Source organism: Cibotium barometz, chromosome 34 (genome assembly GCF_041138505.1).
Source record: "Cibotium barometz isolate CiBa-2024 chromosome 34, ASM4113850v1, whole genome shotgun sequence".
NCBI lineage: Eukaryota > Viridiplantae > Streptophyta > Polypodiopsida > Cyatheales > Cibotiaceae > Cibotium > Cibotium barometz.
The window spans coordinates 34,991,527-35,010,788 of NC_141079.1; the positions used below are offsets into that span (position 1 = coordinate 34,991,527).

The 19,262-nt window shown below is 41.6% G+C and overlaps 1 protein-coding gene across 1 annotated transcript in view; it reads right to left on the bottom strand.

The window, feature by feature from the left end:
* Positions 1 to 11,166, bottom strand: part of LOC147618959 (ATP-dependent zinc metalloprotease FTSH 9, chloroplastic/mitochondrial-like) — a 77,957-nt gene extending 66,791 nt beyond the window's left edge. The window contains exon 1 of the mRNA XM_086774165.1: positions 9,793 to 11,166. Within this exon, the coding sequence (XP_086630291.1) occupies positions 9,793 to 10,658 (866 nt within the window). The 5' untranslated portion in view covers positions 10,659 to 11,166. The remainder of the gene's footprint in view (positions 1 to 9,792) is intronic.
* Positions 11,167 to 19,262: the final 8,096 nt, after the last annotated feature.

Consider the following 19,262-nt stretch of genomic DNA (forward strand, 5'->3'; position numbering starts at 1 on the left):
TTTGCATCAGTGTCCAACCTTTTGTGCATCATCCACACATTCAGCAGTCATCTGGTGAAGATAACACAGCATTCACATGTGTTTTCAGCATTCTAACAGTGTGTAGAACAGTCCACCTTCTTCTTCTTTGAGCCTCAGGTGTGCAGCCCTTCCTCATGCCCTTGGGAAGAGTGCATAGGCTCGAGATCAAGTCATTGAGGTGTTTCTACAGCAGTGTACAGATCAGCCGCTCTCCGATCCTCCGAGATCTTGCGTTCGGCTTATCTACAGTCCAAAGTCATTCTCTCTAAAGTAATAAAGCAAATACTATCTCGTTATCGGGATAGGGGGCCCTTCAGTGGGTAATTCGGGACCCAATCTGGTGTACAGTTCTCATATCTCTCTCTCTCATCTCTTTAAAGTTTGAAGTAATGAAATGGATTGCTAAACTCACGAAACTCAGGATACAGAAGACGGTGTGAGCATATTGTGTGACAGGATCTTCCAATACAAAGACTTCCGCTGCATATCACATTGGTATCAGATTCAGATTGTCCACACACACCGTATCCTAGCGTGGGGGCATCCTTGGATGGTTAGATTGCGTTCCGGCACGACCACCAACTTCAGCATCATGTCTACAGGAGAGAGTACTCATCAGCCGGAAGACGTCTCCCCCAAAGGAGACCTTGTTCTTCTGCCTACAGCAGACACCATAGCTCTTCTTAGAGCTCAGAACCAGCTACTCATGGAGCGTCTCCAACTCTTGGAGGCAGCAGCAGCAGCACCCGACTACATCTCCCTCTTCTTTCAGATGGAACAACAAAGGAGAGAGGACGAGGCCCGAAGGAGAAGAGAAAAAGAAGAAAGACGGGACTATGAGGAAGCCCAACGCAGGATCGACGAAGACCGGCGTCAGGCTGAACTCGCTACTTGGGAACACCAACGTGAGCTTGATCGAGAACGTATGCTACTCGAACACCAACGGGAAAAGGAGGCCATACACTTGAGGTATCAGCAGCTCTCCTCAGTCTCCCCAGTCATAGGTGTCACCAGCCAGCATCCCGCAGCAGCATCAACCACCATCATTCGCAGTCAACCGAATTTCAGCAAGTATGATGGTAAGTGTGATCATTCTTCAGTTAATCAATTTGTTCATCAGTTTAATGCTCATTTTCCATTAGCTAGGATCACAGACCCACAAGACAAAGTCCACTTAGCGGCTCCCCATCTCACTGGTGAGGCGGTCACTTGGTGGCAGCATTGGTCTAGTATTCATACTGACCAGGCCACAGGTGTCACAGCCTTTGACTGGGACACCTTTGTCCATGACCTGAAGACCAGATTTCTCCCGCCCCAGTACATGACCGGTCTGAAAGACGAGTTCTATGGACTCAGACAGAACGGATCCCCAGTGCTTCAGTTTTCCGGTAAGGTTATTACTTTAGCACAGCAGTTAGGGTTATCTGAGCAGGCCAAGATGGAGCAATTCATTCGTGGATTGGACTCCAACATTCGGTTCACAGTTCGTAACTTTGAACCAAGTACATATGACCGGGCTCTGACTCTCGCTCAGAATGAAGAAATGAAGCTCAACGGGGGCAAGCCCAAGCAGACATCTTAGTCCAGTACCAAACCCCAGCAGCAGCAATCAGCTGCACAGACAGGGAAAGGTAACGCATCTTCTAAAGATGCTAAGAAGGACAGCAGTAATAGCTCCAGTTCAGGGGGTAAGAAGGATAAAGAACCTAAGAAAACCCGTGATGAAAAGGCTAAAGCAGGCATTACTGGAGGTTATCTTCCTCCAGAGGAGCAAAGGAAGTACCAGTCAGAAAATAGATGTTTTTTCTGTCATATTATAGGGCATGGTAAGAAGGATTGCCACAAATGGCAAGCGGCACAAGCTGCCAAAGCTCCTTCTGCCACAGTTGCCACAGCCTCCCCAACTCCTCCAGCCCCGCCCACTACCTCAAATGCAGTTCAACTTTTACCTTCCATGCATCCTATGCCATTCGTGGTATTTGATGCTAAGCAGGAGGGTGAGAGCGATGCTGCTCAGAAGAGCCTTATCCGAGCTTATGGCTCTGCCCAAGGCCGACAGTTTGTAGTCCTTTTCGATATGGGCAGTTCTGAAGACGCCATCTCTCCCCAGTTGGCTAATAAATTGAACTGCACTTTAGTCCCATATCATCTGGATGTGGACGGGTTTACACCTGGTCTTCGCACCCACATTTCCCAGAAGGCACAGCAGTTTGCCTTTGAAGTTCAGAAGGCCTCATTTCAACGAGATTTCATCGTCTCCCCTCTGTTAGGGTGTGACATGATTTTAGGAATTCAGTGGTTCCGTCAGTATGAGCCTATTCCCAATTGGGGGCAGGACACTTTTACTATTTGTAAAGGTTTTCCTGAGCCTGTCATGATTCAGGGGGATAGAAGCATTCTTGGCATCCCATTGATTTCACATCTCCAGGCCAGACGAGCTATCCGCAAGGGAGCAGAAGGAGCACTCCTTTATGTTTGTGCTCAAACAGCCCCTCCCTCATTAGTAGCATCCCTTACATCTTCAGTCCCTCAGTTAGCAGACCTCCTATCCAGACGCCAGGACATTATGCTTAGGGACGATCTCCCACCCAGTCTCCCACCCTCTCGCCTTGAGGACCATCACATTGATTTGGTCCCTGGATCAGATCCTCCTAGCAAGTTTCCCTATCGTCTTTCCAAGACTTTAGAGGGCGAGTTGGAAAAGCAGTTATTTGAGCTTCTCCGAGCCAGATTCATTCGGCCTTCTTCCTCCCCATTTGCTGCACCTATCCTATTTGTCCAAAAGAAGGACAAGTCTGCACGCCTTTGTGTAGACTACAGGGCATTAAACAAACTCACTACTATCAAGAATAAGTTTCCTATGCCCAGGATAGAGTACATTTTGGAGCGTTTAGACGGTGCTAAGTTTTTCACTAAGATCGACCTCAAGAGTGGTTACCATCAGGTCTGCATTTTTGAAGCTGACATTCCCAAAACAGCATTCAGGACAGAGCGTGGTCACTACGAGTTCGTAGTCATGCCTTTTGGGCTTACAAATGCACCCGCAACGTTCAATAAGATGATGTCTAGCATGAGAAAGATGTGGAGAAAATCTTGCAACTTTTGCGAGATAATCAGCTCTACATAAACGCCAAAAAGTCTATCTTTGGTGTTAAGGAAGTTCAGTATTTGGGCTACATCATTGGTTCCGATGGGATTAGACTGGACCCATCAAAGGTTCACGAGATCTTAGATTGGGATATTCCTAAGACCGCCCAAGAAATCCGTTCATTCGTAGGTCTTTGTCAGGCCTATAGCACACATGTCCATCAGTTTTCCAACCTTGCAGCACCTCTTACTGACTTGCTCAAGGGGGTGAAGACTCGCAAGCAGAAAGTCTCAGTTACAGGTAAGGCACTTGATGCATTCCGTGCACTCCAGAAAGCTGCCTCAGAAGCACCTGTATTAAAGTTAGCATCATGGGACGAACCTTTCGAGGTCATCACCGATGCCAGCAATGTAGCCATAGGTGCAGTCCTCCAGCAGGACAATAGACCCGTGGCATATTACAGCAGAAAGTTGGATGTCGCCGAAAAGAATTATTCGGTATATGACAAAGAGCTTTTGGGTGTGATCAGCTTTTGGGTGTGATCACAGCGCTCAAACATTGGAAGCCTTTTCTTTATGGACAGGCTTTCACAGTGAAAACAGACCACCAAGCACTTAAGTGGCTTCAGACTATGCCAAGTGCCCAGTGGAGTGATCGACAGGCCAAGTGGAGTCAAATCTTCCAACAGTTTGGAGGTATGATTGAATACATCCCTGGTAAGCATAACCCAGTAGCAGTTGCTCAGTTGCTCTCAGTCGAAAGTCCAGCTCCAGGCAGTCCAAGAAGCTACCATTCTCGAAATCACGGGGAAGGACTTGGATAGTATGAAAGACCAATATGTCGACTCCCCTGAGTTTGGTACTCAGTATAGTTTGGCCCTCACTTCTGAGCCTGGCCACTATTCAGTACACAACGGTTGGTTGTTCTACAAGAACCGTCTCTGTGTTACTCCAGAAAAGCGTTCCGCTCTTCTCCACGATGCCCATGACTCCTTAGTTGGAGGACATAGGGGTATCAACAGTACCCTCGAGAAATTAGAACGGTCCTTTTATTGGCCAAAGATGAGGCGTGATGTCTATGCACATGTACAAGCCTGTAAGATTTGTCAAAAAGTCAAGGTTCCCCATACAAAGAAGGCAGGTTTACTTCAACCTTTGCCTATCCCCGACGGACCTTTTATCGACATATCTATGGACTTTGTAGGGCCTCTACCAGCATCCACTGGATCCCGTAACACTCAGTGTTTTACCATTGTGGATCGCTTTAGTAAGTTCTGCATGCTCATCCCATGCAAGCATACGGCCACAGCCGAGGACGTAGCCCGTCTGTTTCTCAAGCATTGGTATCCAATTTGTGGTTTGCCTAGCACCATAACATCAGACAGAGATTCCAAGTTTACCTCGCATTTCTGGAGGGCATTATTTGAAAACTTTGGAACTAAGTTGCAGTTGTCTAGTGCATTCCATCCCCAGACAGATGGCTAGACAGAAATTTATAACCAGTTGGCCTTTGATGTCCTCAAGTCAGATTGTCATGACCAGCAGTCCAAATGGGAGCACTATCTTTTTTTTCCGAGAAAAATGGGAGCACTATCTTCCGTTGGTCCAAGCTATCTTGAACGACACGCATTCATCCAGTGTCGGACGGACTCCATATGAAGCAGCCTTTGGTCGCTATTTTTCTTCTCTTTTGACGAGAATGGTGTCTCCATCTTTAGAGGCTAATAAAACCACGGAAGCATTTTCCGAGATCATTGAGTCAGTTAAAGACCGCTTGACCAAAGCTCAGGAAGCATATAGCAGACAGGCAAATAAATTTAGACGAGATGTCCACTTCAAGGAAGGGGATTGGGTCTATTTGCGTATCATGAAGCAGAGATTGAAACAAGTGGGCAAACGTTGTCCCAAGCTTTCATTCCGTAGTTTTGGCCCTTTTCCAATAGTTAAGAAGATAAGTGATGTCTCAATGAAGTTAAAGTTGCCTGCCAGTTGGACAATGCATGATGTTTTCCATGTTTCTTGGCTAAAACCATATGTTGGTCCAGAAGTGTTTGATGTTTCAGATGAACAGCAACCAGACGTGGTAGACGAGGCAGAAGTTATTGAGCCTGAACAGATCCTTCTTCATCGATGGAAGCATGGTTCCGGTCGACGGATTCGTCAGTTCTATACGAAATTCCGAGATCGAGGTACCCACGAAGCCGTATGGCTCGACGAGGAGTTCTTCAAGGAGTACCCCCAGTTATTGGCGGACTACTTGGAAGCCATGAACCTACCGCCAAGCTAATCAGGAGGGAATGTCACATGCACTCTACACTCAGTGCATGGTGACAAGATGGCTCATCATCAGAAGTGCAGCAGTTGTACAATTTTAGAACCCAGTAGGATGATATTTGTCGTACGCCGTGACCCCATTGTACATCCTCAGTCCAGGATAAGTCAAGCACGAGCTACGTAGGTCATTCCTCAGCCTTAGTGGGTCAGTCAGTCAGTCAAGTCCCTTAACCCACTTGGAGAGAATCATTCATGCATGTAGAGTCAGTAGAAGCCTTAGGGTTTGCATCAGAAAGCACTCTGCATCCTGCATAATATGCATACATATGCCTGTGCATCATTTAGAACATCCCCAAAGCCTTAGGGAATTTACTGGGATTTATCTGGTATTTTTTCCATATTTATTAGTATTTATTTAGCATTATTTGCATTATTGGGCATTTATAAATATTAACTTTATTAAATGACCAACCTCCAGTTAGTATAAATAGGCTTGCCTAGAGCCTCTTTTCCTCATTCAGTCTTCATTGTGCTAAGAGCTCTCCTCCTTCTTGCTTTCAGCCCAAGACTAATCCAGCCCTAGAGCCCATAAGCTTTCTTCTCCAGCCCTTGAGAACCATAGCTTCAGCCCAGCCCTAGGCGCCTGCCTTCAGCATCATTCAGCCCTGAATTCAGCATCAGTTCAGGCCCACAGTTCAGCCCACAGTTCAGCATAGATCAACGCCAGCAATCAGCAATCTTCTCTGCGTTTTTGCACAGCCGTACAGCAGTCCATCTGCGTTTCTGTTCCAGCCGTACAGCAGGCCTGCAGCCTCTGTTTGCTCATGCGTTTCAGTCCACAGCCCTCTCTACACCTCAGCGTTTCTGTCCACAGAAGATTCCAGCCCTGAAGGTTCAGTCTACAGCAGTTTCCAGCCCTGAATCTGCTGTTTGCATCAGTGTCCAGCCTTTTGTGCATCATCCACACATTCAGCAGTCATCTGGTGAAGATAACACAGCATTCACATGTGTTTTCAGCATTCTAACAGTGTGTAGAACAGTCCACCTTCTTCTTCTTTGAGCCTCAGGTGTGCAGCCCTTCCTCATGCCCTTGGGAAGAGTGCATAGGCTCGAGATCAAGTCATTGAGGTGTTTCTACAGCAGTGTACAGATCAGCCGCTCTCCGATCCTCCGAGATCTTGCGTTCGGCTTATCTACAGTCCAAAGTCATTCTCTCTAAAGTAATAAAGCAAATACTATCTCGTTATCGGGATAGGGGGCCCTTCAGTGGGTAATTCGGGACCCAATCTGGTGTACAGTTCTCATATCTCTCTCTCTCATCTCTTTAAAGTTTGAAGTAATGAAATGGATTGCTAAACTCACAACTCAGGATACAGAAGACGGTGTGAGCATATTGTGTGACAGGATCTTCCAATACAAAGACTTCCGCTGCATATCACAAGTAAGCTCCTTATGAGCAAGATTATTGGCAGGTTCATGGTCACCTTTGTTGTTCATGGAAACCTTGGATTACCATTTGCTTTTGCCCTTAGCCTAAAGAAGGGTCTCGAAAGCACCCTGGCTAGTCTTCTTTCTCATGGCCCTATCCTGAAGCATGCCAACAATGGTATGTAGATCAGGAGTAGAAGGAAGAAGTGATATAGTATCACAGAACGCAAAGAAAATCTTGGGCAATTTGGCGAGGAGCCGATTGACAAAGTCCTTGTCAGTAGCTTTACTCCTCAAAGAGACCAACTGCTTCTGAATGGTTATGAACTCTGTAACAGAATCCATGATGTTAGCAGTATCCGCAATCTTCAAGTTGAAGAGCTGATTCTCCAAGGCTACCTTCTGAGCAAAGTTCTCACAATGATACCTCCTCTCAATGGTATCCCATAATTCTTATGTAGTTTCCTCATCATTGTCATCGAATTGACGAGCAATAGATGAAGAAGATAAAAGCATGAGCTCCTGCATATTTGTTAGCCCAGGCATCAATCTCACCCTTAGGAGAAGTTGCATCGAGAGACGTATCAGTACCAGTAACAATATCCCATAGCCGATGACAATGAAGGAAAGTCTTCATCTGTAGTGCCCAATCTAGATAATTGGTTCCATCTAAAAGATGGATTCCTTGGAAAGTTGAGGAATGGATGAAGAGATAACAGTTGGTGTAGAAGCCATGGATTCCTCCTCTTGAATTTACAGCGGAAAGGCTGCAAGTAGGTATACCCAAGGGTTGCCCACTCCTCCCTAGACACTAGGTGAGGTGAAAGAAAGATGTCAAATTGTACCCCAACTGGAGATCAAGGCACACGGGTGAAGACGAGAGCCGACCCAATTCACGATGAAGGGAGGGAGGGAGAGGCTAATGGAGCAAGTGCACAATGTTGCCACGAGTCCAGGGTGGGGACAGAATAGAGATGACATGTCCAACACTCACGCTTCTCAAAGCCCAAGTAAAAGAACAAATGCCACTATTGCAAAAAGTCGGGTCACTATTTGACCGAGTGCAGAAAGTGGCTTGCAAAGGAGAAGAAAAAGGAAAACGGCATAGCTATAGATTCTTCTTCGTCACTTGCAATGAAAGATGATGCATCAATAAATCTTGTGCAGGATGAGTGGACTTTTCTTACTTGCAGTTATGATGCATCATTAGAGCATATGTCTCTCAGTGTCAATGAAAGACACGACACATGGTACTTTGATAGTGGTGCTTAAAAACACATTACCTCACAGAGGAATTTGTTTAAGAAGCATATGGCTGTCCCTGAAGGCAAACACTAAGTACCCATGCTACAGTCCTTACAAAGGCCTATTAACAGTGGTATTAGAGCGGAGGTTATATCTCTCTCCTATACGAGGGATAACGATCTTTACACGCAATGCTTTTTGCTATTTCTTCAAGCAATGTGAAACACTCACCACCAAGAAGAGGACCAAGCCATCAAAAGTGAAAAGCAAACCCAAGAAGACCCAAAAATCCACATGGTCAAAGAAACTATAATCAATTTGGACACTATTCACCAAGATCCTAACTTGATGAGAATTTTTGAGCAACTATCTAAGAAGATCAAGCAAATGAAGAAAGGGGATGAGCAACCAACAAAGGAGGATGTGGCTGAAAATCAAAAGTCTTCATCAAAGAGATCTCCCTCAAAGAGATCACTGAGGAGTCCACCTTCTCGTGGAAGGAAGAGGAGCCATTTCAAATCAGCCCACTCTCATCGTGGGAAAAGCCGACATAGTCGGAAAAGGTCTAGGAGCCCATCTTCTTCATCAAGCCTTTCATCTTCCTTATCTTCTTTTCTTCTTCTTCTTCTTGTTTCCCTTCTAGGTCACCCTCTTTACAGCATGGAAAGAAAGAGAAGAAAGGTAGGCGCAAAGCTAAGGAGATCAAAGAAGGACGAAGGACGGTGCAGATTATACCATATGATGGAGCTTATGGTTACACAGACAAAGCCCTCACTTTTCTCTTCCAATTTGATATTGCTTCAATGGAGGACGAAGGATAGTGCGGTTTACACCGTATGACGGAGCTTATGGTTACACAGAGAAAGCCCTCACTTTTATTCGCCAATTTGATATTGCTTTTGGTTCTGAAACTATTTGTAGTCACAGAGACAACCAATGCATGGTGGAGTGCACTCATGGTTGAGAGAACATCTCCCAAGAAATGGAAAGACTTCAAGAAGCAATTTTATGATCAGTTTTTACCTAAGAAGCTTGAAGATAATGTACACCTTGCATGATGGGAAAGACTGCGGATGGAAACACGTGAGACAATTGATCACTACAACAAGAAATTTTGGGATGCATATCTCAAAAATTACTCCTTTTAAAGAGATTTCTAAGAAGTCTAAGTTAAGAAAGTATCGGGCCAGTGTGCATGACAACATTCAAGATTTTGTGAATGTATGCCCGAACGATACCATCCAAGATTTGATGCATTCAACTTCAGTTAGGGTCTACATGGTAGACAAACCAAAGAAAAAGACAAGAATGGGAGATCAAAAGTCTTTGGTACTATCATTTTTAGCCTTTTGTGAAGGCTGTCCCAAATTAGCCTTTGGCTGAAAATTGCTTTTGGCTTTTTCCATGCCCTTACCTTGGGCAACAAAAGCTCCATCACTGCCACGCATGACGGAAGATTTGTTCTTCCGATTCTTCTCCTCCTATAGTAACAAGCCAACCAAAACAAGATTGGTTCCACCTAATGTTGATATTGCACATTGATTCAGCCGATATTTCTTACTGTCTATCTATGCTTGATGCATAAAAAATTAAATCGCTTCCATAAGAGTACCTCAACATCCACATCTCTAAGGATGCATGTATACAGAAGCGAGCAAAACTGGGCAATACAAACACACTCGCTGAACAAATAATTTCGCAGTGTTGGCAGCAAGGTATGGTATATTGAAAAAATACCTATGCTTATTGAGCTCCGCAAGAAGAGCACTCTGTTTAGAAGCGTCCATGGGGTTTGCATCAGCTTGTCGAAGAATGTTCTCCAATTGGCGCTTCTCTTGCCACACACTCCACTGATTAATCCACTCTGCCAGTGGATTGCTCATCACAGCTTCCCACGCTGGTCCCCATATGGCTCCCAAATGCAAGCCCATTCTTTGTTTGGCGGAGGTTTCCACATCTCCGCCAGAGCTCTCCCCAACATCTTTTTTTTGCTGCTGCGTTGTGTTTGCACTGGTATCTTGTGAATTCCCTTGTAGCATCTGTTGTGCAGCAGATGGATCATCAAGGCCCTCAGAAGCATCTTTTGCCATGAAAAGGACATCTGTTTGACCAATATCATACTGTTTTTCTGACTCCGCAGGCAGAGTAGTCTCTGCTGATGCCGAATTCACAGAAGAAGACGGCCCCACTTCCTGTGCTTTGAGTTGCTTTAAGCTGTTAGACATGGTATCTGTGACGGCTTCTTGGCTTCCATCTCTTTGTGTAGATGAACCATCAACCCCATTCTCTGAGTTGCCTCCATTGCCAGACCTGAAGACAACTTGGTTTTTGCCATCACTTCCAGTTACCTCAAATGGGTCCTCTACAATTCCTTGCTCACTGAACTCGGACCCTTGGAAGCATTTCACATTGCGACCAGTCACTGCCACCACCTGGAGCTGCAAACAGCTTCTGCCAGACAAGCAATGCAGCCTAGTCCTGGCCAAATGGCATGGAAGGCGGCAGAGCCTCAGAAACTTATTGAGCTTCACATCCTGGACAGCTTGGAGAGGGATGAGCGCAGCTTCTTTAGCAGAGACAAAGGAGCTTTGAGCAAAACACATGGTTTCCAGCCCACTTAATCCTTGCCTAAGGCATGATCTTAGGAGTCGAGATGGGCGATGTAAATCATCAACAAAAAGCGATTAAAGCTAACCTCGGTCGCGTAGAATTGATGTGCAGTAGCCCTTAATCATGTACACCTGAAAACAGGAGGTGGGCGATGGCGATTTCTCAATGCCGGCCTTCTCTGCTCTGCTCTATTGATACAAAGGGAGGGGTTGTATCAAGGCTTTCTCCTTTTGCCTGCTCTTGTTGCTACAGTAGAAGGGCCGTGATGATGCTATACGTGTGGTGGAGAAGCATGACCACGGCGGGTAGCCTTCTTCTAAAAGAAACTTGAATGACAATTTGACCTATACTTTTTTGCCTAAGGCTGCTTTGGCAGTCGAGATGGGCGCACCATCTCTTGTGTGTGTGTGTGTGTGTGTGTGTGTGTGTGTGTGTGTGTGTGTGTGTGTGGTTGCTGTTGTTATTTGGAAGAAAGGGACACGTTCTAAAAGATATATGGATGTTTGTTGACATTGCATAAATCTGGATTTATGTTGTGTGGATGGCAACTCATTCCCACTTTTAAGCATGTCAATAAGTATATTCCTTATTATCTCTAATAGAAATAATTTATGATAGCAATTAGATGAGAATATATCAATCCAAAAAGCTAAAGAATGCAACGTACATATGATGCCTTGGATGTGTAAGACACTAGTAAATGTTTAGGATCTTGTTGGATATGCCAAGTTGGGAGACCTCCCTGAGCATATTTAGTTGCTACTTAGATTGATTGACCCATATGATTATGCCAACTAGTGCATGCATAATGTGGACATAAGTAGACCTAAAATTGATGCCTTGGATGTGTAAGACACTAGTAAATGTTTAGGATCTTGTTGGATATGCCAAGTTGGGAGACCTCCCTGAGCATATTTAGTTGCTACTTAGATTGATTGACCCATTTAATTATGCCAACTAGTGCATGCATAATGTGGACATAAGTAGACCTAAAATTGATGCCTTGGATGTGTAAGACACTAGTAAATGTTTAGGATCTTGTTGGATATGCCAAGTTGGGAGACCTCCCTGAGCATATTTAGTTGCTACTTAGATTGATTGACCCATATGATTATGCCAACTAGTGCATGCATAATGTGGACATAAAGTAGACCTAAAATTGATGCCTTGGATGTGTAAGACACTAGTAAATGTTTAGGATCTTGTTGGATATGCCAAGTTGGGAGACCTCCCTTATAAATGTAAACAAACTAAGTTTTTCAATAATTTGTGAGACCTCTACCCCTCTATTGGTTGGAGGTTTTTTTTTGGGGGGGGGGGGGCAGGAGGAGGGTTATGGGTGTGAGTGTGGATGTAGAACTGTTTTAAAGATATAAATGTGAATTTTAATGGGAGCAAGGTTGTTGATATTGCATAAATCTGGATTTGTATTGTGTGGATGGCACTCATCCCCACTTTAAGCATGTCAAATAAGTATATTCCTTATTTTACAAACCATCTTAATGTTTCTAGTCAATTTCACCATCCAGTAGAAACAATTTATCATAGCAAGTATAGCATTAAAAAAATGAGATGAAAATATCTTAATGTTTCTAGTCAATATCACCATCCAATGGAAGCAATTTATGATAGCAAGTATAGCATTAAAAAAAATGAGATGAAAATATCTCACTCAAAAAATCCAAAGAATGCAACATACATATGTGATTGGTGAGCATATTTAATTGCTACTTAGATCAATAGACCCATATGACTATGCCAACTCTGCATGCATTATGTGGACATAAGTAGACCTAAAATTTATGTCTTGGATGTGTAAGTTACTAGTAAAAAATCAATGTGCCTTGATGTTTAGGACCTCATTCAATATGCCAAGTTGGGAAACCTCCATGATAAATGTAAACAAACTAAGTTTTTTAATAATTTGTGAGACCCCTATAGGTCTCTATAAGTTGGGGTTTTTTGGGGAGGAGGGGGTGGTGTAGAACCATTTTAAAGATATAGATGTGAATTTTAATGGGAGTAAGGTTGTTGACATTGCATAAATCTAGATTTGTGTTACGTGGATGGCACTCATTCTCACTTTTAAGCACGTCAAATAAGTATATTTACAAACCATCTTAACATTTATAGTCAATACCACCATCCAAAAGAAACAATCTATGATAGTAAGTATAGTGTACAAAAAATGAGATGAAAATGTCTCGATCAAAAAAGGCATAGAATATAACGTACATATATGATTGTGAGCATATTTAATTGCTACTTAGATCAACTGACCCATATGACTATGCCAACTAGTGCATGCATTATGTGGACATAAGTAGACCTAAAATTGATGCCTTGGATGTGTAAGACACTAGTAAAAATTCAATGTGATCAAAGCCTTGATGTTTAGGTTCTCGTTGGATATGCCAAGTTAGGAAACCTCCTTGATAAATTTAAACAAGCTAAGTTTTTCAATAAATTGTGACACCCTTGATAAATGTAAACAAACTATGTTTTTCAATTATTGTGAGACCCCTACCCCTCTATCTATACACATAGTATTTTGATAGCAGAAATGACATTGAGGGTAGAGAAAGTCACATGGAGCCTCATATCATAATATCCTGATGCTTGGACACATAAGAAAAAGTGAATGATTCCTCTAGGTTTTCCCTGCATAATCCTCACAACAAATAGGTCACATCAAGAGCAACTCTTCAAGGCTCAACAAGATTTCTTGACTCCTCGATTATGAAGGCAAATCCTCTATCCTCATTCATGATTGCTTGTCTAAACTACTCATCCCAAGTTTCTTATTCTAAAATGCAAATTGGTATCCTTTTTGGAAAGTGCCTACAAGCTCGAGTCCACCTTGCCTCCCACTTTCTAGTGTTTGATTCATTTTCTACTTAAATCAGATCCATAGGCTTAAATCATATCCATAGGCTTAGCCTAGCCCTGTCCAATCCCATGGGTCTAGCCTCCCCCTACCCTACAGGACCTAGGGTGCCAGTGTGAACTCACACACCCATAATTAAAATTGCACTTTACTCACACACACTACTCAAACAAGTTCACACATGCACTCCTTTACAAAATAGTCCTTTTATAAGAACATTATACAATTATTTTCACTTATCATGCATAACTCCATATGTCCAATCACATAACACATGGCAACACACCAGTGTTACATCATTAACATATATCTCCTTGCACCAAGATCATGATCCTTAGACAAGGACATCATGGAGCATTGAGCTTGATCACTATTGGACCATCCACCTCAAAGCACATGCCATAGTCCTAGGAGCTGCCACTTCTACCAATCATCACTTGTTCAAAAAGTACAAACACTCCATGTACTTGCATCAGGAGCCATGTATGTCTAGTACTAGCACACATACTTAGGCACTAGGCACTACCTTACCCATTTCACTCTGGAGTCGCTTTCTTACCCATCACACCAATCATGCCAGGAGCACACCTATGTTCGATCGAGAGGGGCCAAGGTCTCACATGATCGCCTTCATGTGATGTACCCTGTGGATGTGATATCCACATGGCAATCCATGAATGTGTGTGGTACCTTCATCTCACCTTCACAGGCTTCTAGAAATAAACAACACATGTGCATCACATGAATACAGTGTTCAAACAGTAATTTCAGGACATAGATTCAAGCAACATACATCATGTTCATTATAAATTATCACAAGCTCAATGAGACATCACAGCTCTCCAGTCGAAACTTTGAGCAAGCTGAATTCCTCCAGCTACATATCCTGGCCAAGTCTTCTAAAGATATTTTCCTTTCTAACTTCTCGGAATTACTCTAGATTTCCTTTACGATGAAGTCTTTCACATACAATGAGAGTTTTTCTAAGGTCGGTTGCTTACTTCTCTTGTTAGAGATGTCTATCCACTCTTTGCTATTAATTATTTTGTTAGAGGTGTCTATTTTTTGTGTGCTAAGGTTCAACCTTAGCACACCTCACTAGGATCATATGAGCAACCTTTCTTAAACAATCCACCACTACTAGGATAGAGTCATACCCAACATTTACTAAGGGCAATCCAATGATTAAGTCCATACTTATATGCTACACATTGAGTTCATCAAGAGCATATAGAGGACATTATACACACCCTCGTGAGAGTGGGAGAAGCTTCGAGGTGACCCATTTTATCTGTGAGATGTCTAAAGGATGCAGCTTTCTTGGCGTTTTTACACTTTAAGCCTTGATCTTTTAGTGAATCAAGCACCGATGAACATGTTGCAATTCATCCTTCGTAAGTCCGGGCTAAAAGAAACTCTTCTTTTACAGCTATAAAAGACTTTACATAGTTGCTATAGGGGTATAGAATCATTCTCTTTAAATCTCCTCCTTTAGAAACACACAACCGATTGTTGAAGTACAGGCAGTCATCCTCTAACCTGTATCCTTGAACTTTCTTTACTTCTTGGGTCGTCTTGCTTTCATGCCCAAGAAAAACAATGACAGGGGCAAATAATTTATATGTTCCAATTCTCTCCTTAACCTTGATGGGTAAAGGATTTGAAATTATGATTATCGTGAGTAAGGAGGCTTTATTGCTGAGCGCATCCGTGGCCATGTTCTCTTTCCTTGACCTATATTTGATTTCAAAATTGAAATTTTAAAGGGTTTGCATCCATCTTCTTTACCTCATATTAAGATCATTTTGAGTGAAGATCCATTTTAAGCTCTTATGAAATTACCAAAGTGATCTTCTACTTGAGAAGATAGTATCATTAAAGCTTCCAAGTGTGCACTTTTGTAAGCAACTCTAAATCATGGACATCACAATTTCTCTTATACGACCTTAGCTTTCGAGATTCATATGCTATTGGGAATCTTTCCTACATTAGGATTCCACCAACTGTGAATCCACTAACAGATGACTTCAAAAGGTTTCCCAAATTTTGGTAACTTTAACATAGGATTTAATGCGACCTTTAACTTGGCACTTTGACACATAGGAGACCATTAAAATGGAGTGTCCTTCTTGAGAAGTGCAATTAAAAGAGAGGAAATCTTGGCATATCAGGAGATGAAAAAATGATACCACTATGTTAAGCCTAAAAATTCTCTAACTTCCTTTATGGTCTTCAGTTCTAGCTAATTAATAACAGCTTGGATCTCTACAGGATCAGTTTGATATCCCATGCTTTGACACTGTGAACAATAGATATTCAATTTGATCAATAAAGAAGGTGCATTTACTCTTCTTAGCAAAAAAAATTATGCTTTTTGAGGGTTTCTATGTCTTTATGCACACACTTCTCATGCTCGGCATCATTTTTGGGGTAGTCTAGAATGTCATCAAAGAAGACAAAGATGAAATCATGTTCTCTGAAGATAATTGATGGAAGGTGGCAAGATCATTTTTTAATCCGAGTGGCATTATTGCACATTCATATTATTCATAAATGAATATTAAAGGCAGCCTCGGGAATATGATGCTCCTTAATCCTAATCTGATAGTACCCAAGTTAATCTTTGTAAATATTTGGAAACCATATAGTCGATCTAAAATCTCATCTATCCAATGAATATAATATTTATTTTTGATGGCTATTTGATGCAATCCTCAATAATTAATGAAGTGAGAGAGTCCCATCGTTCTTTTTCTAAAAAGGTATTGGTGTACCCCATGGGGATACATTGGGTTGAACAAAGCCTTGCTCCAAAAGTTGTCTCAACTAATCCTTGAGTTTAATTGCTTCTAGATTGGCCATCTTATATGCTCTCCTTGTAGTTGGCTAAGCTTTAGGTATCATCTCTTTTTGATAGTCTACCTCACAATTTTGGGACATTTTGATCAATTCCTAAGGAAATATGCCAGCATACTCACTTAACCATTTGGGTTTCTTAGTATCTAATTTGTTGATTGAAGGATTTAGTTTAATAACATAAATTTCATGCTTCTTTCTAAGTCCCTTTAATAGTTTAGATACCTTTACAAGCTGTAAGGTAGAAGCTTTAGTTCCTCCAGTTCATTACATTTTATTGCCGTGACGATCCATGAACAAAATAGTTACCTTGTGATAGTGGATGTCAGCCTACTTTTGAGTAAGCTAATCTATCCCAAATAGTAAAATTTTGAACTTACATTTGGTTAAGTTTCCATCTAAGGAAAACTAATTCACGTTTGCCTCATGGCATGTGAAAAAAAACTTTCCACTAGCCAATTTACTTATATTATTTTACCCTACTTTTGGTTGATTACTAATGTGTAAGCATCGAGGGAAAATCTTAAGAGAACTAAAAGCTTAAATTTTTTTACCTTGTTAATTATTATTGGGGTGTGGATTACCAAAAATTATTGATTTTGACTTTGATGCTCAACGACAACATGAATCCTAGCTCTTTCTTCTTCATCTTGGTCACATTAACTGTAATGCCATTAGACGCAGTTGATAAGGCCGGAACTTGCCTCCTCTAATTTCTCCAATTCTAAGTAAGGTTCATTGATTGTTTGCTACATTGAAACTACATGGCTTTAGTATCAAGATCCTGGAGTAGAAGTAGGAAAGGCAACAACAACACGTGTGTTTAGATAATCACTCATCAAGAGACCTAGGTGCTAGCATCTGAAACATTTGTGCTCTTTTTTAAGTTGAAATTACAATTTTGATAACATCTTGGGGTAAGAATCTTGTCCTCTAGGTCCACTTATCTTAGAGCCTTAACTTCGGTCTCTTGTCCTCGACTTTAGGTAGCCCGAAATTGGTTGGAGCTCTCTTTGGGGAGGGGACAATAAGGACTTATACTGGGATGTTTCCTTTGGAAAAGCTTGTGTGGGAAATGTGCATATGTGCATTTGGGTGTTACGAGGGTCTCTTTCAATATTTTTGCACATAAGGAATACCATTTTTTTGGAAAAGGCTATTCTTCCTTGAATGAAATTTTATTTTATCAAGTTTTGAGCATTTTTAATAAAAACAAGTAATTTCTCATTTTCTCTCTCTACACAATTACATAGTCTCGCAATTTTGAAATTGACCAAGGGGTAAGAGGGCTCTATAGTGTGGTAATCCATGAAGTCGGAACATCTCTTGTAAAAAATACCTTGGCAATATCCATTGCACTGAAAGTTTATTTACTCGAATTAAGTGTGTAACTTTAGTCATTCTATCGATTACTACAAATATCATATCCGGCACTTGAAGGCAAGATTCTTACCCCATGATGTTATCAAAATTTCGACAAAGAGTGAAATCCGGCAATAAAATCCATACTTATGCACTCCCACTTCATTGTCGAAATATTCAAGGGATGCAATTTCCTAGGTAATTTTACTCTTTGTAATTTAATCCTTTGACAGGTAAGGCATTAACAAACATGGTTTAGTACATCTTTCTTAGCCCTAGCCAAAATAATCTCATCTTAACCGCCATGAATGTCTTCACATATTCAAGGGATGCAATTTCCTAGGTAATTTTACTCTTTGTAATTTAATCCTTTGACAGGTAAGGCATTAACAAACATGGTTTAGTACATCTTTCTTAGCCCTAGCCAAAAGAATCTCATCTTAACCACCATGAATGTCTTCACATATCTAATGTCTAGCATGAGCCTTAACCAAAATCTGTTTCTTGGATTCACCTTCACTCGGAACATATAAACGAAGCATACGTCCTCAAGTTTATGCCCTTGAACCTTATTCAGTTCTTGAGTCATCTTGCTCTCTTACATTAACAAGGTAATTATTGGGGCCAATAATTTATTTGTACCAATCTTCATCTTAATTTCTACAAGTACCGGGTTGGAAATCATTGTTATCGTAAGGAAGCCTTTCGACTATAGCATCTAAATAGCTAATTTTTTCTTCCCTGATTTATACTTAATCTCAAATTCAAATTCTTTTGCAATATTTATATCCACCTTCTTTAATGCATATCGAGGTCACTATAGGTAAATATCCACTTTAAACTTTTATGGTTGGCTACTAGAGTAGATCTCTACCTAGGAAGATAGTGCCTCCATATTAGCTAAGAGTTCAAGGTCATGGACTATATAGTTTCACTCATGAGGCTTGAGCTTTTGTGATTCATATGCATAAGGATCCCACTAATTACAAATCCACTTGCATTTGAGAGTTTTCAAACTCTGGCAATTTAAGCATTGGGTTGGCTATTAAGGAGGTCTTCAATTTGTCAAATACACTTTGGCACATAGGGGTCCACTTAAATGGCACATCCTTTTAATAAGAAGAGATGCTCTAGGTGAAGTGATCTTGGCATATCTTTGGATAAATATTTGCTATCTTTTATCAGACCAAGAAAACCTCAAACTTCCTTTACGCTCTTAGGTTTGGCCAATTTATGATGGCTTACCTTATCAGGGTCAGTCGAGATTCCATCTTTAGGCATAATAAACCCCATATATGGCAGGAGCGTTTGTAAGACCTAAGGGCACCACATCGAATTTGTAATGTTCATATCTTGTGTTAAAAGTTGTCTTCAATCTGTCTTGGTCCTTAATTTTGATATGATAATATCAAGACCTCAAGATCAATCTTTATGAACATTTTTGCTTCATGTAGCTAATTCAAAATCTCATCTATCCTAGGTATTTATTTTT